Source organism: Orycteropus afer, unplaced genomic scaffold (genome assembly GCF_000298275.1).
Source record: "Orycteropus afer afer isolate SDZICR_OR568_19922 unplaced genomic scaffold, OryAfe1.0 scaffold00649, whole genome shotgun sequence".
In the NCBI taxonomy this organism is placed as follows: domain Eukaryota; kingdom Metazoa; phylum Chordata; class Mammalia; order Tubulidentata; family Orycteropodidae; genus Orycteropus; species Orycteropus afer.
The window spans coordinates 1,197,252-1,223,050 of NW_006922236.1; the positions used below are offsets into that span (position 1 = coordinate 1,197,252).

A 25,799-nucleotide genomic window follows, 5' to 3' on the forward strand; every position below is an offset into this window, starting at 1 on the left:
AAGAGAGTGGGCACCTCCCAGAACATTGTTTTGTGCCACTCCCAACAGAAATACTCCAAGTGGACATCTTCAGCAATCAGGAGCTCCTCAGTTGCTCATAGCAAATCCCACCTTGGAGTTTACAAAGACTTATGGGTAGAAAAGCCACACAAAGTAATTTACTACACTGCAGTGTCTTTATTCTAATTCATTCCATTCTGACTGTAACATTTCCAGTACTCCAGTTTTCCTGTCCCCTTATGTTCTCATTGTTGCTGTAAAGTATTTTTGACTACTTATTCTCCTACAGTTATTGTTATGTGCAGTAGATTTTTTTTTTTTTAAAGAAACTGACTACTCATGGGTGTTATTCTTTATTTTATTGTCCAATCTGTTATTTAACCAGCAAGTGACCTCGAGGGAAATTTTCAGCTTAAACTGTATCTTGGGGCAATAGTCCTCTAGTCTCAACCAGCCCAGTAAGTTCAGACTTTTTAAGAATTTAAGTTCTGTTCTTCTACATTTATCTGCAATTCTATAAGGATCCATCTAATGTGGCCCTCATTAAAATGGTTGGTAGTAGTAGCCAGGCACCATCTAGTTTTTCTAGTCTCAGGGTAGATGAGACTGTTGTTCGTGTCAACTATCATGTCGACTCTTAGTCCTATAGACTAGTTTCTTCCCTGAATCTTTGGTTTCTTTTGTTTCAGATGAGTGGAGACCAATAGTTGTTCCTTAGATGGCCGTTCATAAGCTTTTAAGGCTATTCATGACACTGGGCTGTAGAACATACACTTAATTAAGTATATTGTGCTAATTAACTGACTTACTTGTCCCTCTAAGTCTTCAAACCCTCTAAGTTTTCAAACCAATCTCACCATCTGTTTGGTTATGGCTAAGAAGTATTTATCTGTACCTGTGTTCCTATGGGGTTTATTATGTATATGAATATACATGTAGGTATACACATACCTATATGTACATATGCCTACAGATACAGCTATCGGTGCATACATATGTACCCATATATTCAGACTCATATACTGACATGCCTATATCCACATTTGTGTAACCACACACATTTTTTGTTTGTTGGTAGTGTTGTTTCCAAATTATATGTGTCATATCCTTTACCAAAGACATCCTTTTCTCTTCTACATTTCATAGTGATGTCATTTACCTTGACCAAGCTGTGTACACTTCTGCCATATTCAATGCTACCTTTCCAATCACCAAAACTAACAAATGTCTACTATCTTGAGAGTGCTTCTCCCTTCTCCTCCCCACCCATTCCTAGTAGCCACAATGACCATTGGTCTCTGTGTATCTATTTTTGTCTTCTTATAAAAGTGCAGTCAGACAATATTTATCCTTTTGTGACTGAATTACTTTACTCAGCATGATATCTTCCAGATTCATCCACGTTATACGATGTTTTGAGGACTCATTGTTGTTCTTTATGGCTGAATAGTATTCTATTGTGTATATATACTACATTTTGTTAGATTATTTCCATTGTTTTGCTCTTGTGGATAATGCTACAGTGAACATGTTGTTGTTGTTGTTAGGTGCCATCAAGTCGACCCCGACTCATAGCAACCCCTCCTTGGGTTTCCGAAGCAGTATCACTTGGGAAGTAGATTGCCCAACCTTCCTTCCGAGGAGGGGCTGGTGGGTTTGAACTGCCAGCCTTCTGGTTAGCAGTCAAGTGCCTTAGGCACTATGCTACCAGAGCTCCCACAGTGAACATAGGTGTGTGTATATATATATATTTGTGTCACTTCTATTAGATCTCTAGGGTATATACCTAGAAGTGGGATTGCTGGATCATAAGGTATTTTTATTTCTACCTTTTTGAGAAAATGCTCTACGATTTCCCACAGTAGTTGTTCTGTCTTACAATCCCACCAGCAGTGATAAGAGTTCTTATCTCTCTATACTTTGGCATTTTTTTTTTAATCAGTGACATTTTTCCAGGGTATCTGATTGTAATTTTGATTTGCATCTGTCAAATGGCTGATTAACACAAGCATCTTTTCAAGTTTTTGTTGACCACTTCATTGTCCTCTTTGGTGAAGTGTTTGTTCGTGTCCTTTGCCCTGTTTTAAAATTGGACTGTTTTATCATGTTATAATTGAGTTTAATTAAAACTGGTGGGAATGAAACCTTTTCTAATCTCCTTTGCCCCTTTTTCTGTACTGTATGCTCAGGCATGCACATGTTAAATATTCCATACCCTCCCCCAGTATCTTCTCAGAGACTTGGAGCAATTTCCTATACACCAGCAATGGAAATTTTATTTTTGCTTAGATTCTAGTCTATTCTTCATATTGCATTTTCCTGTCTTTTTCACTGTTGTACATGGAAATTGCTATTATCCTATGTTGTTATGTGCCATTGAGTTGTCTCCGACTCATTGCAACCTTATGTATAACAGAATGAAACACTGCCTAGTCCTGTGCCAGCCTCACTATCCCTACTATACCTGAGCCCATCACTGCAGCCATGGTGTCTATCCATCTCATTGAGGGCCATCCCCTGTTTCATTGACCCTCCACTTTACCAAGCATGACATCCTTCTCCAAAGAATGGTCCCTTCTGACAACCTGACCAAAGTAGGTGAGACAAAGCCTGGCCATTCTTGCTTCCAAGGAGCGTTCTGGCTGCACTTCCTGCAGGAAAGATCTGTTAGTCCTTTTAGCAGTCCACAGTACTTTTAGCATTCTTTGCCAACACCACAACTCAAAAGCATCAACTTTTCTTCAATCTTCCTTATTCATTGTCCAGCTCTCACATGCACATTAGGCGTTTGAAAATACCGTGGCTTGGGTTGTATGCATCTTAGTCTTCAAGGAGATATCTTTGCTCTTCATCACTTGAAAGAGGTCTTATGCAATAAATTTGCCCAATGCAACATGTCTTTTGATGTCTTGACTTCTGCTTCCATTGACATTGATTATAAAACCAAGTAATAAGAAGTCTTTGACAACTTCAATCTTTTCTCCATCTATTGTGATGCTGCTTATTAGTCCAATTGTGAGGATTTTTTTTTCCTATATGTTGAGGTAGCTGTCTTCCAAATCTCTTGGCATAGCAAAGTGAGTGCCTCCAGCAGGGCATCCGTTTGTTGAAACATCTCAGTGGGTATTCTGTCAATTCCCAGGGCCTTGTTTTTCACCAATTCCTTCAGTGCAGCTTTGACTTCTTCCTTTACTACCATTGGTTCTTGATCATATGCCACCTCCTGAAATGGATGATCATCTACCAATTATTTTTGGTGTAGTGACTCTGTGTACTCCATCTATCTTCTTTTGATGTTTCCTGCGTCATTCAACATAATGCCCATGGAATCTTTCAATATTGCAATTCAAGGCTTAAATTTGTTCTTCAGTTCTTTCAGCTTGAGAAATGTCTGGCATGTTCTTCCCTTTTCTAACTCGAATTCTTGGCATATTTCATCATCATAATTGACTTTTTTCTTTTCAAGCACTCTTTGAAATCTTCTATTCAGCTCTTTTATCTTGTCGATTCTCCCTTTTGCTTTAGCTACTCTCCATTCTAGGGCATGTTTCAGAGTCTCCTCTGACATACACTTTGGTCTTCTCTTCCTTTCCTCTCTTTTTAATGACCTTTTGCTTTCTTCATGGATGATGTTCTTGATGTCATCCCACAATTCTTCTGGTTTTCGGTTATTGGTGTTCAATGCATCAAATCCATTCTTTAGATGGTCTCTAAATTCAGGAGGGATAAAATCAAGGTCATATTTGGCTCTTGTGGAGTTGTTTTAATTGTTTTCAGTTTCACCTTGAGCTTGCATATGAGCAGTTGATGGTCTGTTCCACAGTCAGCTCCTGGCCTTGTTTTGACTGAAGATACTGAGTTTCTCCATCACCTCTTGCCACAGATGTAGTCAGTCTGATTCCCGTGTACTCCATTTGGTGAAGTCCATGTGTCCAGCTGCAGCTGTGTTGTTGTAAAAAAGGTATTTGCAAGGAATAAGTCATTAGTCTTGCAAAATTCTATTATGTGCTCTCCAGCGTGATTTCTGTCACCCAAGACTGTATTTTCCAACTGCTGGTGATTCTTTTTTTTTCCAACTTTTGCATTCCAGTCACCAGTGATAATTAACACATCTTGATAGCATGTTCAGTCAATTTCAGACTGCAGAAATTGGTAAATGTCTTCAATTTCCTCATCTTTAGCTTTGGTGGTTGGTTTGTAAATTTGAATAATAGTAATATTAACTGGTCTTCCTCATAGGCGTATGGATATTATCCTCTCACTGACAGCATTGTACTTCAGGATAGATCTTGAAACATTCTTTGTGATGATGAATGCCATGCCACTCCTCTTCATTTTGTCATTCCCGGCATAGCAGATCATATGGTTGTTTCATTCAAAATGACCAAAACCAGTCCATTTCAGCTCACTCATGCCTACAATATCGATCTTTATGCATTCCATTTCATTTTTGGCAACTTCGAATATTCCTAGGTTCATACTTCATACATTCCATGTTTTGATTATTAATGGATATTTGCAGCTATTTCTTCTTTCCTTGAGTTGTACCACATCAGCAAAAGGATGAGTGGCTGGTAGGTCTGAACCATCAGCCCTTGGGTTAGCAGTCAAATGCCTTAGGCACCACACCACCAGAGCTCCTGATCTTTAGCTTCAGACATAGTAAAACCTCATATTCATATTGTCCCCACATATTAATTTCTGTGTTTTCTTGCTTTATCTGTGGATTCCTAAGTGACCACTTGAAGAAACAGAGCTTAATTGGTATTCTGAGTACAACTTTTATTTCATCACTTTGGTGCTGCAGGTTTTCCTGTCTACTAACATGTAATCCTTGCTGGGAATTGTTTCACATGGATTCTGGCTTTCTTCCTTCTCCTCAGTAATGGATTCCAGAGCCTGAGCAGTGTCTGTTCCAATTGTTCATGAGTCAGCTGCCACTTAATCCTAGGTTTTAGAATCACCAAAAATACTAGAAATTAGGAGTCATGTTTCAGTGTGATATGGTAAGAGCTGTTTATTCTCATGAGTTTCAGAGAGTGTAGCTCATTGTCATATTAAAACAATACCTTAATTTCTGCATGAAAAGATACCTGTTTCATGATCAGACATCCAGCTTACTGCTGAAATTCAAATATTACTTAATAGGGAACATTCTCATTTGAAAAATATTGTTAACTCAGTAAATTGGAGTTTAAGACTTCTGGCCTTTTCTTCCTGTTTTCACATTATGTATTAGCTTTTCTTCAATAAAATCATGTGGTTTTGTTTCTGTTACTTGTTTTTGTTAGCCATGAATTTGATTCTGAACATGTTCCCGACCTGACAAAAGAACCTTATGTTCAAGACATCCATTCTGTTGGCTCCCTTTGCAAGCTGTATTTCCGAGAGCTCCCCAATCCACTGCTTACCTATCAACTATATGAGAAATTTTCTGTAAGTACAAAGTAGTTTTGAATCAAGTTCTTTTTGGAGCTTTGTTGCAGTTTTATTCTAAACATTGTAACGATTGATTTGGTAGCATGTAAGAAATAGTTTTATGGCTGATAGGTTTCCTTTTCCTTTTTTTTTTTAACAATCATTGCTAGCTAGTCCATGGTTTTTGCTGTTTGTACATTGTCATTCTTTTAGTTTCTGACTTGGAACCATTAATGTTATTTCCCTTAATATTGGTTACCATCAAGCTTTTGTTTAAAATACATATTATATATATATATATATATATAAAGTGACAAACTTTCATTTTTGCAAGTCAAGCCTACCAGTTTATTTTGCATTATGGTTGTTACAGGATGCAGTTTCAGCAGCAACAGATGAAGAAAGGCTGATAAAAATTCACGATGTCATCCAGCAACTCCCCCCTCCACACTACAGGTAAGCCACATGTAAAATACCAGCCAAATGTGTAAGTCCTTTTATGTATAAAACTGGTTTTTCTCTTTGGGTTTTTAATTATTTGAACTTCTTTGAAGTTCTGTTTATGCAGAGCAAGTTTCATTAATAAATACATACATTTATAATTGTTTATTTCACTTCCATCGAGTTGACTCCAACTCATAGTAACCCCCCATTGGGTTTCCAAGGCAGTAAATCTTTACAGAAGTAGATTGCCCCATCTTCCTTGCACAGAGTAGCTTATGGGTTTGAACCACCAACCTTCTGGTTAGTAGTCAAATGCTTAGGCACTATGCCACCAGAGCCCCTTATATTTATCTATCTTTATATTCCTGTGTCTTGGCATGGTACTTGGCATCTAATAGATATTTAATAAATGGTGAATGAATAAATTAACAAACAAATGAATGGTTGACTAAGCCTTTGTTATTGTTGTTGTTGTTTTGCTGTTGTTTATTAATTTTGTTACAGCTATTGTTAGGTGTTACTGGGTTAATAGGTTGCTGTTTGCTGTTGTTTATTGATTTTGTTACAGTTGTTAGGTGTAAATAGATGAACGAATGGCATCTTTGGTTGTTTTAATCTGCATTTCTTATAAAATGTGTTTCTGAAGTACTTTAATCTTTCCCTTCCCTCACTTGTTTCCTCTTCTGAGTAACAAAATATGATACTGTGTTCCAAACACATTTTTCAAATTTCTTATCCCTAAGGCATATGACCGGGACCAGATGTCTGGTGGTTCAAACCCACCAGCCATTCCTTGGAAGGAAGACTAGGCAGTTTACTTCTGTAGAGATACCGCCTGGGAAACCCAAGGAGGCGTTTTAGAGTCAGAATTGACTCAACAGCAATGAGTCTCCAGGGCAGTCTCACTTCGGTGTATCTATCTGTCTTTCCTTATTTAACCATGTGCAGGAAAAAAAATAAAAAACAATCAAATTCATTGCCATCAGGTTGGATCCAACTCACAGCGACCCCTCCTTGGGTTTCTGAGGTGGTATCAATACGGAAGTAGATTGCCCAGACTTCTTTCCGAGGAGTGGCTGGTGGATTTGAACAGCCAGCCTTCTGGTTAGCGATTAAATGCCTTAGGCACTATGACATCAGAGCTCCCGCCATGTACATGAGGGACAGAGAATTACAGTTTTCACTGTAGGGTAGCTACAATAGATAATGTTTAATAAGCAGGCCTTGGGAGCTCGGTGTCATAGTGCCTAAGGCATGTGACTACCAACCAGAAGGCTGGTGGTTCAGACCCACCAGCCACTCCTTGGAAGGAAGGTTGGGCGATCTACTTCCATAGTGATACTGTCTCGGAAACCCAAGGGGCAGGGTCTCTATGAGTCAGATCCGACTTGACGGCAGTGGGTTTGGTTTTGGTTTTTTTTCAGAGCCAAGCTGACCTTAATTTGAATCATAGCACTGTCACTTCTCCATAAAATGAGGATGGTAATACTATTATTTTTGGGTCATTTGTTATAAGAACTAAATGAAATAACCTGTAAACATTTTGAACAATGCCTGTTGTTATTCTTTGCCTCTCAAATCCTTATTAGGCCCATCTGAATCTCTGAGACATTTATGTGAGCCAGAATTAACTTTCTTAGAACCGTTTCAAGTAAGAGAGTCTTATACTGCTGTCTTTTATTCGTTGTCTTTAATAGTTTTAATTCCTATCTAGTTAGGTAGGGACACTTTGAGAAGATACAGTAACCAGTAGATAATAGTTGTGTGTGTGTATTTGCTTTAATTTACATTTAAGCTGATCATGTTTTATTTCCAAAATAAATATGCCCTTTTATTTAATCTGAATATATATGGAATTGTTAATAATGAAAACTTAAAATGGACAAAGTAAACCAGGGTATTATATTTGAAGTACGCTTTCTGTTTTCAAAAGCACATTATTTGAATGGCAGTGAGTTTGGTTTGGTTTGGTTTTTTAGTGTCTACAGGAGCTTTTCTTTTAGCTACTTTCCGACTGGTTAGACATTGTTGTTTTCTTTCATGGAATAAGAGTTTAAATCTTGTCCTGTTAGTGTGTCTGCTCCAAATAGAATAGCATAGCTTCACGATAATCACCTTGTCCAGAAACTGACACCAGCAGCAAATATTCTTGAAGATTTGTTAAAAACTAAGGCTAGTTTTCTCAGTGCCAGTCCTGTCTGAGACTTATTTCTTACTGCATCTGCCATAGACTTTTGTTCTATATCCACAGCATTCATCTGACAGTTCTGTAGTAACAGTAGTATTCAGTAATATTCAAACAATAGTATTCACTGAGATCAAGTTGATTCCAACTCATAATGACCCTATAGGACAGAGTAGAACTATTCCATAGCGTTTCCAAGGCTTCACAGAAGCAGACGGCCTGATTTTTCTCCTGCAGAGCATCTGGTGAGTTCAAACCCTAAACCTTTTGGTTAGCAGCCAAATGCTTTACCCACTGTGTCACAAGAGCTCCTGTTTAAACCTAATAGCCAAAAAAAAAAAGGAAGGAAGAAAATTGCTGGATTTAGTAAGGTCTTTTTTTCCATTTTGCTGTGGAAGATTTATGAATTAATTAGTGGGCTTTTTCTGTTCTGCCCTGGTGCACAATATTTCTTTCTGCTAATCTATTGTATTTCATTTTCCAGAACGCTGGAGTTCCTGATGAGACACTTGTCTCTTCTAGCTGACTATTGTTCCATCACAAATATGCATGCAAAAAACCTAGCAATTGTTTGGGCTCCAAACCTGCTAAGGTAATTTACATTTGACTTATGACCTTAAGTAGAACTAGTCATCTTAAAAATAAATGTAATTGGTCAGTGTTTCTTAGGGAAAATTTTTAAAAGGGGAACTAGTCTTGTTTTTTTATGAGCATCTCCCTAAGAGGAGGGACTTAGTCAGGGAACTATAAAAGTATGAATTCTTCCTCTCTTTTGTTGGTGATTTACATGTTTTAAAAATATATATGTAGATAGATAGATAGCTCCTTTAAGATTGCTAGCTTTGCAACTCTCTGCTGGAAGCAATGTTTACCTCACAGATCAAAGCAAATAGAATCTGCCTGCTTCAGTGGGACAGCGGCTTTCATGGAAGTGAGAATTCAGTCTGTAGTTGTGGAATTTATCCTTAATCATGTGGAAGTCCTCTTCAGTGGCAAAATCAGTGCAGTCATCCAGGAAGGAGCAGGTATGGCTACTAGGAATTTTGTCTTCTACCAGGAACATATTTCTAAACTTCTAAAAGAATGGAAAGTTATATGTTTGCTATCTAATTTTAAAAAGTTGCAAGATTTATATTTAGTAGCTGTTTAGTATCTATTTTCCAGAATGCACAATTTAACGATTATTTTATGTGTATATGGTGAAATACTACATAGACCTATTGTGATCTAAGTTCATGATATATTTTAAAAAGTAACATGGCACCTATAATTTATATGTATGTAAAGGTCATAACATGGAACAGAAGAGAAATTTTTTTCCAAAACTAAAAATAGCTGCATGATGGCCTTTTTTGGTATCTTTTAAGATGGGAAAATAATCAAACTGTTTAAAGAATTTGGAAAATACATATGTCAGTGTTGGGAACCTGGTATGTTACCTTCTATTTCTTATTTAATATAAAGCATTATTTTTACCATTAAAAAAATAATGAAGAAAATGTAAGATAGGTAGATAGATGGTAGATGGATGAAATTCTCTCTCTCACACACACACACATACATTCTCCCCTGTGCCAAAATGTTTAACTCTGTTTATTGCTTTCCTTTTCCATCAAAAGCTTCTTTATCAAGGCCCAAGTCCTTGCTGGTTTCTTCTCCTTCCACCAAGCTGCTGACATTGGAGGAAGCCCAGGCACGAACACAAGCTCAGGTCAACTCTCCAATTATGACTGAAAATAAGTACATTGAAGTAGGAGAAGGACCTGCTGCACTTCAGGGAAAATTTCATACTATAATTGAGTTTCCACTTGAAAGGTAAAATTCATTAAATCTCTGTCAGAGAATGATTTTCATGGCCATGTATTACTTTTTATTTCACTTTTAATTTTGTAGTTTGGTATTGCCGTATTAATTCTAAGGAGCCCTGGTACCACAGTGATTAACTACTCTGCTACTAACCAAAGGTTGACAGTTTGAACTCATCAGCTGCTCCTCAGAAGAAAGCTGTAGCATTCTGCTTCTGTAAAGTTTATAGCCTTGGAAACCCTATGGGGCAACTGTTCTCTGTCCTATAGGGTCTCTGTTAGTGGCACTTGATTCAACAGGTTTATTTATTTATTTTTTTATTAATTTTGGAGCAGTCTTAGAAAAACCTGTTTGTGTGAATAAGGATGGTGCTTAACAATTCTTAGATAAAGACGAAAATGATTCTTGTAAAGCATTACATTGCATGATTTTTAAAAAGAAGAAAATCAGTTGTATAGGGAAAATTGCCAGGCAAAATTATGTACTTCCTCTATATAGGCTTTGATTTTCTATCTGAGCTATGTTATCTAGAAATTTGTTGAGAAACAAGCTGTTTAGAAACACCTTGTTATGAAAGTAACCAATGAACTTGTTTGCCATTGGTTCCACAGGAAGGTTAGAATAGTAGATCAGTGATTCTCAAAATGTGATCTCCCAACCAGTAGCCTCAGTATCATCTGGTAATTTTTAGAAGTGCAAATTCTCAAGCCCCATTCTGGATCACTGAATCAGAAACCTTGGGTGTGTAGGCTGGCTGGCAGTCAGTCTTTTAAAAAGGTGGTTTGGATAATTGCTAAAGCTTAAGAATCACTATTGTTTGCTCTCAATGTTCCTTCCAGCTCTGAAATTCTTTTTCTCTAAAGAAATGATAATAATAGAATGGTTTATATATCTTCTCTACTAAGTTATAGTATAAAGACTATAATTATAATTATATATGTAAAAGTTCTTTTTGATGTCTCTACTACTCCTTTGGTTATTACATATAAATGCAAGAATTGCAATCTCCTAAATTGGGTAGTGCTAATAATAATTTAGGATTTATTCTGTTCATATTCTGTATACCCCCTAACTTCCTTTTACTTCACATGACTAAAAATACCCTGATAGCAAAAAAAAGGTACCCTTTTACTTTGTCATCCTGGGGTTGTCTTTAGCCTCTTGATTTTATACTTTATTTCCACATTTTTTCACAAATCTCTTTATGGAATTGTTGTTGTACTGTCAAGTCAATTCCAGCTATCTAACAGAGTATAGCTGCCATATAGGTTTTTCTAGACTTTACAGGAGCCGATTGCCATGTGTTTTTCCCTAGGAGCCACTGGTGGATTTGAACTAACTTTTTCAGTTACCAGCCCAGTGCTTAATCATTGTGCCACCAGAGCAACACTAACTATTACTATTAGTGGTTAAGTTGTTAAGATAGACCTGGATTTCAGTCCTAATGCCACCATTTACTAGTTTTTATAAATTTAAAGAAGTTACTTAAATTCCTTAGTGTTAATTCCTCAGCTATAAAATAAGAATTACCATTTTTATTATTTTATAGCTGAGGAAATAGCAACTTAACCACTGATAGTAATAGGCAAGAATGAGGAGCTCCGGTAGCGTAGTGCCTAAGGCATTTGACTGCTAACCAGAAGGCTGGTGGTTCAAACCCACCAGCCACTTTTCAAAAGGAAGGTTGGGCAATCTACTTCTCTAGTGATAATGTCTTGGAAACCCAAGACGGGGTCACTGTGAGTTGGATCCGACTCAACGGCAGTGAGTTTGGTTTTTGGTTTTGGTATAAACTAAGAATAACAGTACCTCCCCTATATGGCTACATATCTACATAGGGTTTACATGTAGATAATGTATATAAAGCCCTTAGCAAAGTGCTAGCATTTAGTGTATTACTAAGCCCAAAAAAGGAGCTCTAGTGGCATAGTGCCTAAGGCATTTGATTGCTAACCAGAAGCCTGGCGATTCAAACCCACTCCTCAGAAGGAAGGTTGGGCAATCTACTTCCTTAGTGATACTGCTTTTGAAACCCAAGGAGGGGTCGCTGTGACTCAGATCCAACTCGACGGCAGTGAGTTTTTTCAGCCCAGAAAACCAAACCTATTGCCACTGAGTCGACTCCAACTCATAGTGACCCCCATTGGGTTTCCAAGGCTGTAATCTTTATGGAAGTAGATTGCCTCATCTTCCTCGCCTGGAGCAGCTGCTGAGTTTGAACCGCTGACCTTCTGGATAGCAGCCAAATGTCTTACCCACTATACCACCAGAGCCCCTTTTAGTATATACTACGTATTAATACTTGTATTCTCTTTGGGCTTAATTCTGTCTACTCACAGTTAATTTTATTTAATTTTGTTTTTTAGGAAACTTAATGTTTGCTATTCCCAGAAATTTCTTATTTCCACTTCTTTCTCAGGTTGTGAACTTATATGATGATCTGTATAAAAATTTTCTTTATTGAGGCTAATTACTAATATTAAAATCTACATGTTTAATTTCCACTTCATGCTTTAGTTGCACAGTTTAGTTGTACAATGTCGAGTGTACTATATGGAAGGTGAGTATCTGTTTACTGTTTCAGCTGTACCTTTCCAAGCTGTTTGACTCCTCTATCATTGGTTCATTTCTTTTTCTTTTTTTTAAGATATGTACTCCCTTGAATATCTTAATGTGGATTAATCATTGTCTCTCTTTTAGGAAGAGGCCTCAAAATAAAATTAAAAAATCTCCCGTGGGCAGCTGGCGGTCCTTCTTCAATTTGGGGAAATCATCATCTGTTTCCAAACGAAAGCTCCAGCGAAATGAGAGTGAGCCTTCTGAGATGAAAGCCATAGCTCTGAAAGGTTAGTGCAGTTTGCATAGGGGATTCAGAGTTCTAGTCCTATATGATAGTTCTTCTTATTCTAGGTACATGTTCCATGTACTGTCATAACAGACTTCAGTATAATATATCCAAGTATGTACCTATATATGAATTATCTTTAAAAAAAATCAATTCTTTATCCCCAAATGCAAAGGAAATATAAATAAATAATATATAAATATGTGGAAGTGCTTAGTAACTTGTGAAACTATATGGCTTATATATACTGTGAATGTAGTTGAAGATTCACAACACATCTATAACATAGTTTGTATATTCTTGGTAATAAAAAAATAATCTTAATAATCTTAATTTAGTGTTTAAATTGTATTGATCTGTATTTTTACAGATTTAACAAATGACAAAACCATGTTTCAGCACACCTTTAAAATCTATAACTATTATCTACCAAAGAAGCTAACTTTTTTACTAGGTAGCTCATTGATGAGAGGATCTTACTGGATGAAACAAATCTATGCTATTGTTGAAAAAACTACTCTTTTAAAAATAGTTTACAATTCATGTTTGACTGATATTAACAACTTCTGAATCTAGGAACACTAGTAGTACTTTCTTCTTAAGCTGTGTTACAAGTATAATGTTCAGTTCTTTTAATTCATCATCCATTCAGTTTGCAAAAATGTTCTAAGCATGTGTTAGATATTTTCATAGCAGTCTCTAAAAATAGAAAATTAAAATACTTACCCCTGCCTTCAGCATCTATATGAAGATATATATGTATATATACATATAATTTCCATGCAGACTAGTAGCTCTTGAAATAGAGGTTTGCAGATGGTAGAAATTGTCAATTCTTGTTGGGGAAAGGGTTGATGGTCAGAAAACCCAACCTTTGAACAGAGATTTGAAGAATAAGTGAGGATTCACCTAACAGACAGGGGACTGAGGGTAATGTTTCAAGTAGTGGGAACAACGTGCAGACTGCTATGTGAAACCAAGAAAAAAAACAAACTCACTGCCATCGAGTTGATTTAGACTCAAATCCACATGGGGTTTCCGAAGCTGTAAATCTTTATGTAAGTAGATCACTCAATTTTCCTTCTGTGGAGCTGCTGATGGGTTTGAAACACTGACCTGGTTAGCAGCCATATGCCTTATCTACCTGGGTACCTTAAAGAATTTGGCTGAGTCATAGGGTAAGAAGAAGTTGAGGTCACTGAGACCTTGCATACCTTGACACTCTGTGGAGACTTATTGAATACTTTCAGTATGTAACATGATCAAGTTTGTGTTTAAGAAAGGTGACTTCCACAGTCGTATGGGGAATATATGGAAAGAGGGTAACACTGGAGACTGGCCAATCAGGAGACTGTTAACAATTGTTTAAACAAGAAGTGATAAGTGTCTGAAGTAAAAAGTGATAGTAGAGATGAGGAATTGTAATTGTAATTTACGGATTACACCTCAATATAAAGAAAACCAAAATCCTCCCAATGGGACCAATAAGCAACATCATGATAAATGGAGAAAAGATTTAAGTTGTCAACGACTTCATATTACTTGGTTCTACAATCAACTCCAATGGAAGCAGCAGTCAAGATATCAGATGTCATATAGCATTGGGCAGATCTGCTGCAAGGGACCTCTTTCAAATGCTGAAGAACAATGATGTTTACTTGAAGACTAAGGTGTGCTTAACACAAGCCATGGTATTTTCAGTTGCCTCATATGCATGTGAGAGCTGAACAATGAAAAAGGAAGATTGAAGAAGAGTCAATCCTTTTGAGTTGTGATGTTGGCAAAGAATGCTGAAAGTACCGTGGACTGCGGAAAGAACTAACAAATCTGTCCTGGAAGAAGTACAGCTGGAATGCTCCTTGGAAGTGAGAGTGGCCAAACTTCATCTCACCTACTTTGGTCATGTTGTAAGAAGGAACCATTCCCTGGAGAAGGATATCAAGCTTGGCAAAGTGCAGGGACAATGAAAAAGGGTAAGGTCCTCAATAAGATGGATTGACAAAGTGGCTGCAACTATGGGCTCAGGTATAGCAAGGATTGTGAAGCTGGCACAGCACTGAACAGTGTTTCATTCTCCTGTGCATGAGGTTGCTGTGAGTTGAAGACAACTCAATGGCACCTAACAACAACAACAACAGAGGTGAGGAATGGGTTTGAGAGATTTAGAAAGCAAAATCTACAGGCTTGCCGAACAGTGTTTTGTTCTGCTATCCATGAGGTTTCTATGAGTTGGAGACAACTCAATGGCACCTACAATAACAACAGAGGTGAGGAATGAGTCTGAGAGATTTAGAAAGCAAAATCTACAGGCCTGGGGGACCAAATGATTAGGGAGGATGAAGGGAAAAGTGGAGTAAAATTAATTTTCAGGTCTCTTATTAAATCACAAGGTAGATGGTAATGCCGTTATCCCTGTAAAGAATAGCAGTTTGGAGAAGAAAAATAATGTGTATATTTTATACATAAATAGTTAGTATAAGTCTAAAATCCAATAAAGGAGTTTAACAATTAGAAATACAGATTTGAGGGTAATCAGCAAACATCCAGAGGTAGAAAATCTTAGAGCTACAGTTTATTGCCCATGAATAATTGATCAAGTGAGAAGAGAAACAGGCTGGGGATTGATCCTGGAGAAAAGCAATGTTTTAACAGACTGCAAGAAGAAGAATTATAAGGAGAGTAAGAAGTGGTTAGAGAGGTAGGCAAAGAAAAGAATGGATGCTATTACTAACAGTAGTGTTGAGTGCTACCAAAAAGTGAATGAGGATGAAGATACTTAACAAATAATGTTCAACGAATATTATTTAAATACCTGTATTAGTGTCCTAATGCTGCTGTAATAAATTACCGCAAAGTACGTGGCTTAAAACAACTTAAATTTATTCTCTTACTGCTCTGAAGGCTAGAAGTCCAGAATCATTATGTCTCCAGAGCCGTGCCCCCTTGGAAGGCTCTAGAGGAGGATCTTTTCTTGCCTTTTCCAGCTTCTGGTGTGGCTCCAGGCAGTCCTTGGCTTCTGGCAGCATAACTCCAATCTCTGCCTTTGTCTTTACATGGCCATCTTCCCTTTGTGTCTTCTCCTTTTCTTATAAGGACACTAGTCATTGATTTAGGGCTCACCTTAAATCTAGTATGATGTCATCTTGTTGTTGTTGTTGTTATGTGCCGTCGAGTCCGATCCGACTCATAGTGACCCCTTGGGTTTTCGAGGCAGTATCATTAAGGAAGTAGATTGCCCAACCTTCCTTCCGAGATGTCATCTTGAAATGCTTAATTAAATCAAAGACTCTATTTCCAAATAAGGTCACATTCTGAGGTTCCAGACGGAGATGAACTTGGCATGGGAAACACTGTTTAGCCCACTACAGTATCATTTTATGATCTTTAGGAAATATAAAAGAAGTCTTTTAATTTTTGTCTGTTCTCAAGTTCATAATCCTTCGGAAAAGAGATTTTTTTCCAATAGGAAACAATTTGAGAGCAATACAACACATTAAATAATAGAGTGCTAAACTTGAATATGATCATTAAAATGTATACAAATATCTCTTGGAAGTTTAAACACATGTAAAGAAAAAAATAAAGCACTATTTTCTTTCCTTACATTTTGTGTTTCACTGCAGTCAAGAGAATGATCTACAAAATAATAAAACTTCACATTATTTACTTCTGATTCTTTAGGTGGCAGAGCGGAAGGAACCCTCCGCTCAGCTAAAAGTGAGGAGTCTCTTACTTCTCTCCATGCAGTTGACGGTAAGACTAAAAGTATCAATTGTTTTATTGTGTAATGAATTTCATAAAAGAACACAGCAATTCAGTATATTTTATAAACGTATATTTAATAAATAGGGTTGGCCTGTTACCATCGAGTTGATTCCAACTCATAGCGACCCTATAGGACAGAGTAGAACTGCCCACATAGGGTTTCCAAGGCTGTAAATCTTTATGGAAGCAAACTGCCACATCTTTCTCCCAAGGAGCAGCTGGTGAGTTCTAACCACTGACCTTTTGGTTAGCAGCCGAGAGCTTTAACAACTGTTCGTATCAATATTGTTCAGTTTAAAAGTCACGATGTTTTAATATAGTACCAGTCTTTATAATAATATTATTATTATTATTCAGTTTACATAAAAATAGCTGAAATGTTTTAAGTTAACCATTTATATTTATTAATGCCTAGTGAACACTGGTACTGCTAGTATTGATTTCTTTAGATTTCACAATGTAAGCACTGTGTAACAGTGTATAAAATTAAGCCATTTTGATTTGTCTTAGAAATGGCTTTACACGATGTTTCATTTCATAGTGCAGATTTATTATAGGAAGTCCCCACTGTCTGTAGCTAATTAGTACAAGGAGAAGGCAACTTAAAATGGATTCACTTAAAATGGGACCAAAATTCCATAATAGACGGTGAAAAAAGTTTTTGATTGCAACTTAATTTGGAAAGAAAAACTAAAAAATTATGAAAACAAATTTATCTTTTATTTATCAATAGTTGGATTATAGTTGTTTCTATGTACTAATTTTAAAATGAAAAAAGATTTCAGTGTTGATTTGGAAGGTCATCCTTTACTTGATGTTTGCCTTGTACGGCAGAATTTTAAAGAAAGCCCTTATCGCAAAAATAATTAAAGGCTTCACTGATTTCCCACAGGCTTTTTTCCTTAATCCTTTGATATTCAAATCATGCTCTTTTGCAGTATCCTGACATGTCACCATTCTGGTCACTTTTCTCATCTTCATTTTTTTAACTCTTCTAACTGTCAAACAGACACTCATTGATCAGTGACTTTGCTTGTGATTCAAGTAGTTCTCCTGTATCACCTCATTTGAGTGACTGACATAAGTTTTCCGAGATTTTCATTCACTTCACTGCAGTCAAAAGAATGAGCTACAAAAATAGTGCAGTGGACTGGGTAGATGCTAGTGTTAAGCAGAAAATTCTATTTGAATAGAGATTGCTATTATGAGTGGTAGATACATTAGTGAATATATTTATGGTAAGACAACTTCTGTCTGTTTAAATTACATTTTCATTATGACAATTCTATTAATTCTAATAGAATATTCAGAGGACTTCTTCTACCAGTTGTCCAATTCACAGCATCATTAAATGTATAATATTCTCTACCATTGTTGAGACTTCTGCCTGAGAAACTTAAAGCCTCTTCTTATAATGGGAGAAAAAGTAAATTTTTCTGTTTAAGTATCTGAAAGAAATCCTTTACTAAATATATGTAAACACCTTATGGGGTTATGGAGATTTTTTAGTCGAGAAGGATAGTATTGTAGAAATGTAAGTGTTAGGATGTTTCCTTGCAAAAACAAATAAATAAATAAAACTACACCTTTTGCTGTTGCATATCCAAAGTACTATAGTGAAACCTATGAGAGCTGGAACTCGATGTGACTGCTTTGTTTTTTCACATCTTGCAAGTTTTCTTCCTTTGACGGAATGCAGTCTTACAACTTTTCTATCACTCATTTTAGTGGAAACTATTTGAGTTTACCTTTTCTCACAGGTTTCTGTTGCACAGGTATTCCAGATTTTGCAGGTTTTACTGTGTTTAAAATAATTAATTCTACCTCACAATTTATGTGAGGTTAGTGATAAAGTATGACACAAAAGAAATAAAAGAAACTTGCCCAAAGTCACAAAAATTGTCAGTGTTGGACCAGTAATAGAATCCAAGAGCTTTTATGCTTTTTTCCTATGCAAGCCATCAAATGTTACAGTTTCTCTATAATTATATCAAATGTATTTCTTACTTAGAATTTGGTTTACGAATTCTGTTATTTCAAGTTTAAGTGATCTGTACATACCAAGAGACAATTAGGAAGGAAATGAGAAGTAACATTTTCTTACTCCACGTAGTAAACTACTCCTGTAACACTCATACTTTGATATTGTTATCCATTTTACCAGGTGATTCCAAGCTCTTCCGACCCAGAAGACCCAGATCTAGCAGTGATGCACTGTCTGCTTCTTTTAATGGAGAAATGCTGGGGAACCGCTGTAATTCCTATGATAACCTGCCCCATGACAATGAAAGTGAGGAGGAACTAGGGCTGCTCCACATTCCAGCACTCATGTCTCCCCATTCAGCTGAGGATGTTGACTTGAGCCCACCAGACATTGGAGTAGCCAGCCTGGACTTTGATCCAATGTCATTTCAATGTAGTCCTCCCAAGGCCGAATCAGAATGTCTGGAGAGTGGTACTTCCTTTTTAGATTCATTAGGATACTCCAAGGATAAACCAAGTAACAATAAGAAGGATGCAGAGGGAGGTGGTAGCCAGTCTCAGACTCCAGGAAGTACTGCAAGCTCTGAACCTGTCTCTCCTCTTCAGGAGAAACTGAGTCCATTCTTTACTTTGGACTTGAGCCCAAGTGAAGATAAATCTTCTAAATTATCCTCATTCACTGAAAAGGTCGTCTATGCTTTCTCTCCAAAGATAGGACGGAAATTAAGCAAATCGCCTTCTATGAACATATCTGAGCCCATTTCAGTGACCCTCCCTGCTCGAGTGTCAGAAGTCATTGGTGTAGTCTCAGATACAGCAGGTCAGAATGAATCTTCTCCAACCCGGAATAAAAACACAGAAGAAAGTGATATCACAAATAGATCCCCCACCCAGGTAGTAAAGATGAAAACAAATGAGCAAGAAGCCCAAGAAGGATGTGAACCTGAAGTCCAGGCCCTGGACCAGGTGGCTGTGGAAGAGGTGGCCTTGCCAGGGAGAGAGGAGCAGGCCATCCTGAGCAGTCAGAGTAAGGCTGTACCTGCTGGACAGGCACAGACAGGTACCGTGTGTTTTCCTCCATTCTTTATTTAAGTTGAGAGGGCTCTCCAATCCTGTATGCCGCCTGTGCCTTTTAAGAGAGAAATGTGCTGCACAGCTAGCCTATAATCAAAGAGAATGCTTTTCTGGGTGTTGCTTATAGCTCAAAGCCCTGAATTAAAAGCAATCAAACAAAAATCCCCAAAGGGCCAGTTGCCCTACTTCAAAATTTCGTAAAAGTCTGGTTATCTCTTTGGACAGTCAGAATTCATGGAAAATTTTTGCACAACTTCGTAGCTCTTGATTTTGTTTCCTCTTCTAATGAAATATATATGTCATAGCTTTACAAGTTAACAAGCTAGCCTACACCGTCAAATATAAGAAACTGTTCTTAGTAACAATCTATAAGCACTTGAAGCTGGTTTTCTAAGCAGTCTTTCTGAGCCAGGTGAGGGATCTTTTTTTTCCCCCCATGTCCATAGTAATTCAAGAGGAAATTGAAATCTCTAAATACTCTTTGTTTTAGTTTTCCTTCTGAAACAGATGTGTTTTCTACAGCATTTGCATGTGAGATAGAAGATCATGGATTGCCATTTTGAAATACGGAAAGCACCTATTTTTTAATGATCAAATGGGGAATGTTTGGCTTTCCATATAGGATAACATAAGCTACCTTTTCACTCTAATTTTTTTTCCCAATTTCCCACTAGGAGCAGTTACCCATGACCCCCCTCAGGACTCCGTTCCTGTCAGTTCAGTCTCTCTTATCCCACCACCACCGCCTCCGAAAAACGTTGCCCGCATGTTGGCGCTAGCATTAGCTGAGTCTGCACAGCAAGCCTCTACTCAGTCATTGAAGAGACCAGGGAATTCTCAGGCTGCTTATGCAAATTATGGAGACATAGCAGTGACTACTACTGAAGATAAACTGCCCAGTTCCTATTCTAGTGTTACTCTAGATACGGCCTATTACCAGAATGATAGGCCAGTAGAGCAGTTCCACCTCCAGAACATTGCATCTGGGAACTGTGGGCAGCCTGTGCCAGATCCAACAATTACTGGGAGTCACACCCATTCCAATACAACTGAATCTGGGGAGCAGCTTCACCAGACAGACTCCCCAGGGAATCAGCCACATCAAACCTTTTTATCTGGGGACCCAGAACAGGCCCGAATTACTGTAATTCCCCTAACAGACTCAGAAAAGGCTAATGATCATATATATTTCCCTGAAGACCAATCCGAGAAGACCAGCATGCCAACTGTCACCTTTGTGGACCAGAACCCTTCTCACCTCCATTTCTACAGTGTAGTCCAGCCTCCTCCTCATCTTGATACACAGGTGGAGAGGCCCCACCATGCTTCAGAACTTACAGACAAATCTCCCATTCCTTCTAATTTGCCTAGGGACAAAATCTACCCTCCTTCTGGGTCCCCTGAAGAAAATACAAGCACAGCCACCCTGACTTATATGACAACTATTCCACCAACAGCTGAAGTCAACACGAGAGAAGCCAATTGGAATGTGGTTGAGCAGCCCATTGCCACCAGTTTTGCTGTTGCCACCCTTCAGCGAACTCACAGAACTAGTCGTCCCCTTCCCCCACTTCCTTCCCAGAGGTCTGCAGAGCAACTACTAACTGTGGGGCAGGTACAAGCAGCAACCAATATAGGATTAAATGATTCCCACAAGGTAAGAAGGGGGAGCAGTCAAGTGAGATGAAATATACTTTTTCCAAAGGTATGTCATTTTCAGCAGAGTGTATTGGATGTGGCAAATTTATTTTAGATCCTATAGCAGGTTTCCATGAAACATTTCCCATTTGAGGTTGAAATCTGCCATTACCTTGATTGATATTGGTTTCTCTTTGAGAAAGGAGCAGTTACTTAATGACTGTAGTTTAACTTTTCCTGCTACCTTTATAAAAGCTACCTTTGCTTCTGAAAGGATCCAGATCATTTCTTCATAATAATACAAAGAGATCATGATCAGATGAATCATTCAAGCCATAGGTGTCTAGAGTTGCAGGGGTTTGTTTTCAACTCCATCACTGACTCACTGTGACTTTGGGCAAGTCACCTAACCACCTCTGCTGGTCATTTACATCCACACAATGAGAATAATTCACTCTCAAGATGTTTATAAGATTCTGCATTGCAGACTTGGTAGATGTATATGAGATTATAGTGTTTTAGGAGTTTTCATTATTTTCTCAATATTAATCAGCAGATTATTCTGTAGTGAAGTACCTGTTTAGATGAGAGAATAAGTGTTATATGCAGAATACTAAGCTTTCTTATTAATTTTCTCATTTGGAAAAAAAAAAAAAAAAATGGCCCAGCATTCTTGCAATTACCTTGAACTAAAAGGACTTTAATTTCTCATCCTTAATGGAGCATGCCATTTCTCACAAGCACTTTTCAGGGATGGCATATTTGTAGTATTGCTGTAGGGGGATCATTTGGCCTCTGCTTCCACAGATCAAAATGGAGTAGGAGGTCAGGGAGAGATAGCAACCACTGATGACTGCCACTTTATACTGTCACTTTACCAGCCTTTCCTATACTTTGGGGCTTATAACTGCTCACTGTGTGTCACTTTATAAACTTCCTGAGATCAGTTCAACTCTTCATTTAACAAAATGTTATTGGTGTTGAGACTGAGCTAGACAAATTGATTGAATATATATATTTTAAGCTTTTTTTTTTTTTTTTTGCCAAACTACTTTATTGGACCATACACTAAGATAATGTCATTGGCAGCATCATCTCACATTTAAAACCTATTATAAATTAGAAAACTGTGAACAGTTCTCCAAAAATGGCAATGGCTTTTGCACCAGATAGCAACATAGGACTTCCTTTCCTGGTGTGAGGCTGGTCAGCTTAATGTCTTGTCTAGTGTGACCACATGGCTTGAGAAAATTCAAAATGCTATACAAATAACCTCAACATATTAGTTACTAATTTTATGGTGTTTGAAGGGAACATATGAAACAAATAGATCCATTCTTTTATTATCTTTCATTAGGTTCCGGGAGTAGTTCCAGCTCCAGAGAAGCCACCTGAGCCTAGAACCATTGATGACCCTGCGTCTGTCTTTGTCAGTGATGGTAGTGCCTCTGCTCAGTGTACCATCTCTGCGACCGCTGTCCATCCAGGCCTCCCTGAAAAAACCCGGGAAAACACCAGGGCCCCCCTACTCCACCTGCGGGCTGAGTCTGTTCCTGTGCACCCATCCTGTGGTTTCACTGCTCCCGTCCCCCCAGCCAGGACCTTGGAGAGTAAGATTGCTGCTGCCGTACATGCCAACGGTACAGATGCTTCCAGCAGTCCAAATTATCATTCCTTTGTCACTGCTTCTTCAGCTCCTGTGGATGATGGTTTTCCGATACAACTTCCTCTCCCACAACCTAAACATGCTTCTCAGAAAACTGCTTATTCCTCCTTTGCTAGGCCTGATGTCACCACTGAGCCCTTTGGTCCAGAAAACTGTTTGCATTTCAGCATGACTCCAAACTGCCAGTACCGTCCCCAGAGTGTGCCCCCACATCATAATAAATTGGAGCAACATCAAGTATATGGTTCTAGATCAGAGCCACCTGCCTCCATGGGACCTCGTTACAACACTTATGTGGCCCCAGGAAGAAATGTGTCTGTACACCACGCCAAGCCATGCAACCGGGTTGAGTATGTGTCTTCTTTGAGCTCTTCAGTTAGGAATGCTTGTTACCCTGAAGATATTCCACCCTACCCTACCATCCGGAGGGTACAGTCTCTCCATGCCACCCCATCTTCCATGATTCGTTCTGTTCCCATTTCACGGACAGAAGTCCCTCCAGATGATGAACCAGCGTACTGCCCAAGACCCTTGTACCAATATAAGCCATATCAGTCTTCACAGGCCCGCTCAGATTATCATGTAACTCAGCTTCAGCCTTACTTTGAGAATGGTCGGGTCCACTACCGGTATAGCCCATACTCCAGTTCTAGTTCCTATTACAGTCCAGATGGGACCTTGTGTGATGTGGATGCCTATGGCACAGTACAACTGAGGCCTCTTCACCGCCTACCCAATCGTGATTTTGCCTTCTATAATTCTAGGCTGCAAGGGAAGAACTTGTACAGTTTTCCTGGTTTGCCTCCACGTCCCCGGGCAAATGTGATTGGCTATTTCTCTGGTAATGACCATAATGTAGTCAGCATGCCTCCAGCCACTGATGTAAAGCATACTTACACCTCATGGGATCTTGAGGACATGGAAAAATACCGCATGCAGTCCATCCGTAGAGAGAGCCGAGCTCGACAGAAGGTGAAAGGGCCTGTTATGTCCCAGTACGATAACATGACCCCAGCTGTGCAAGATGACTTGGGTGGGATATATGTCATCCACCTCCGCAGTAAATCTGATCCTGGGAAAACTGGACTTCTCTCAGTGGCAGAAGGAAAGGATGGGCGGTATCCAGCTAAGGCCATGAGTCCTGAGGGAGATGAGCGCTTCTACAGGAAGCATCCAGAGCCAGAGTTAGAGAGAACCCACCACCTCGGAGGCTATGGCAATGGGCAGCCAGAGAAACCCTCCCTCCCACAGAAGCAAAGCAGCCTTAGAAACAGAAAGATTCATGACATGGGTTGTAGTCTCCCCGAGCATAGGGCACATCAGGAATCAAGCCATAGGCAAATGTGTGAATCAAAAAATGGGCCACCTTACCCCCAAGGAGCTAGCCAATTAGATTATGGGTCCAAAGGAATTCCAGATGCTTCTGAGCCAGTCAGCTACCATAACTCTGGAGGGAAATACATTACATCGGGGCAGGATTCTTTAAGACTGAACCATAAAGAAGTAAGGATCTCCAAAGAACTGGAGCGGACCTGGGCAAGGCAGCCTCCTCCCCCAGAGAAGCACTCTAGAGACTGCTACAAGGAAGAAGAGCACCTCACGCAGTCCGTGATCCCACCCCCTAAACCAGAGAGGAGTCATAGCCTGAAACTCCACCATACCTCGAATGTGGAGCGGGACCCTGGCACGCTGTACCAGTACCAGATGCCCAGCAAGCGCCAGAGCAGCACAACTGTCATGTCCCAGTACGACAATCTAGAGGACTACCACTCCCTACCACAGCACCCACGTGGAGTGTTTGGAGGAGGAGGAGGGGGTATGGGGACATATGCACCCTCTGGATATTCCCACCAACAGAACAGGACATATGCCACAGCTTTGGGTCAAGGGGCCTTCCTCCCCACAGAGCTGTCCCTGCAGCACCCTGAGACCCAGATCCATGTGGAATGAGCCTGGAGCAATAGAGTTGAAGCAGCCTCTGCTGGGCAGTGGACTGCTCTATTTTTTTTCAATAACCAAAAAGATTAAGGAAAAAAAAAAAAAAACCTACGAACTCCCAGCCACATTAAATAAATAAATAAATAAATAAATAAATCACCATCTCCCTCTTCCCTGCCCCACTTCATTACCACCTCTTCCACCTATAGACTGTGTCATTTTGTCATTTAAAAAATCTGAATGATTGTAAAGCACTGTGTTGAAAATCTAGTAAAGATATTTGTCACAGACCACACTTGCCATATAGGGCTAATTTGCAAGAGCCTGAGGACTGCCTTTAACTGAATTTGAATTTAGCCTTGTTGTTTCTTCTTAGTCATCATATAGTTCAGAGCAGTTTACATCTATTTCCTGGTAAGCTTTTGCATTTACTGTTGCGTTCCTATTGCTTCAGTAGCCATATAACTTTCCCAGATAGACACTCCATTTTTCTCACTTCATTATCCCTTGTCTTCTAAGGGTCTGGTGTGTTAAATTAGAGTGGAGACAGACTTTTCCCTGACCTTTCGTATATACCAATTGGACATTTAGCAACATTATAATTAAAAATAAAAGAATTAAGACCTAAAATTAAGCAGTTAATAAGGAAAGTGGTTTTCAGTATTCCTTAATATGCCAGACCATTTACACTCAGGCTGAAAAATGCTCTTCATATTCACACTTGTTCCTTCCAGGTCAATATACAGGCTCATATCACTGCAGACAGGATTGTTTAAAACTTAAGAAAACTTCTTAGGTGGAAGAAAGTGAAGTTCTTATTGTCAGTGAACTTTGGTAGCAGTAAATACTAGGCACCTTTAATGTGTTTCCAGCTGTTAAGGTTGTTTTGTTGGTATGTTTTTCTCCCTCTAATATTTGGTAAATTGAAACCCTACAAAACATAGTATACCATTTGTTGTCCTAAAGAAATTTATTTTCATATGGAAAGAAAAACAGCATAGTTTGACTAGATAAGCGATTTATTATTATAAATATAC

General features: G+C 38.6%; 1 protein-coding gene across 1 annotated transcript in view; it reads left to right on the top strand.

Moving 5' to 3' along the window:
- Positions 1-24,774, top strand: part of ARHGAP32 (Rho GTPase activating protein 32) — a 511,643-nt gene extending 486,869 nt beyond the window's left edge. The window contains exons 14-23 of the mRNA XM_042783085.1: positions 5,292-5,436; positions 5,792-5,874; positions 8,532-8,639; positions 8,927-9,072; positions 9,667-9,862; positions 12,554-12,699; positions 16,380-16,451; positions 18,628-19,506; positions 20,195-21,177; positions 22,516-24,774. Of these exons, the coding sequence (XP_042639019.1) occupies positions 5,292-5,436; positions 5,792-5,874; positions 8,532-8,639; positions 8,927-9,072; positions 9,667-9,862; positions 12,554-12,699; positions 16,380-16,451; positions 18,628-19,506; positions 20,195-21,177; positions 22,516-24,774 (5,017 nt within the window). The remainder of the gene's footprint in view (positions 1-5,291; positions 5,437-5,791; positions 5,875-8,531; positions 8,640-8,926; positions 9,073-9,666; positions 9,863-12,553; positions 12,700-16,379; positions 16,452-18,627; positions 19,507-20,194; positions 21,178-22,515) is intronic.
- The last annotated feature ends 1,025 nt before the right edge of the window (positions 24,775-25,799 follow it).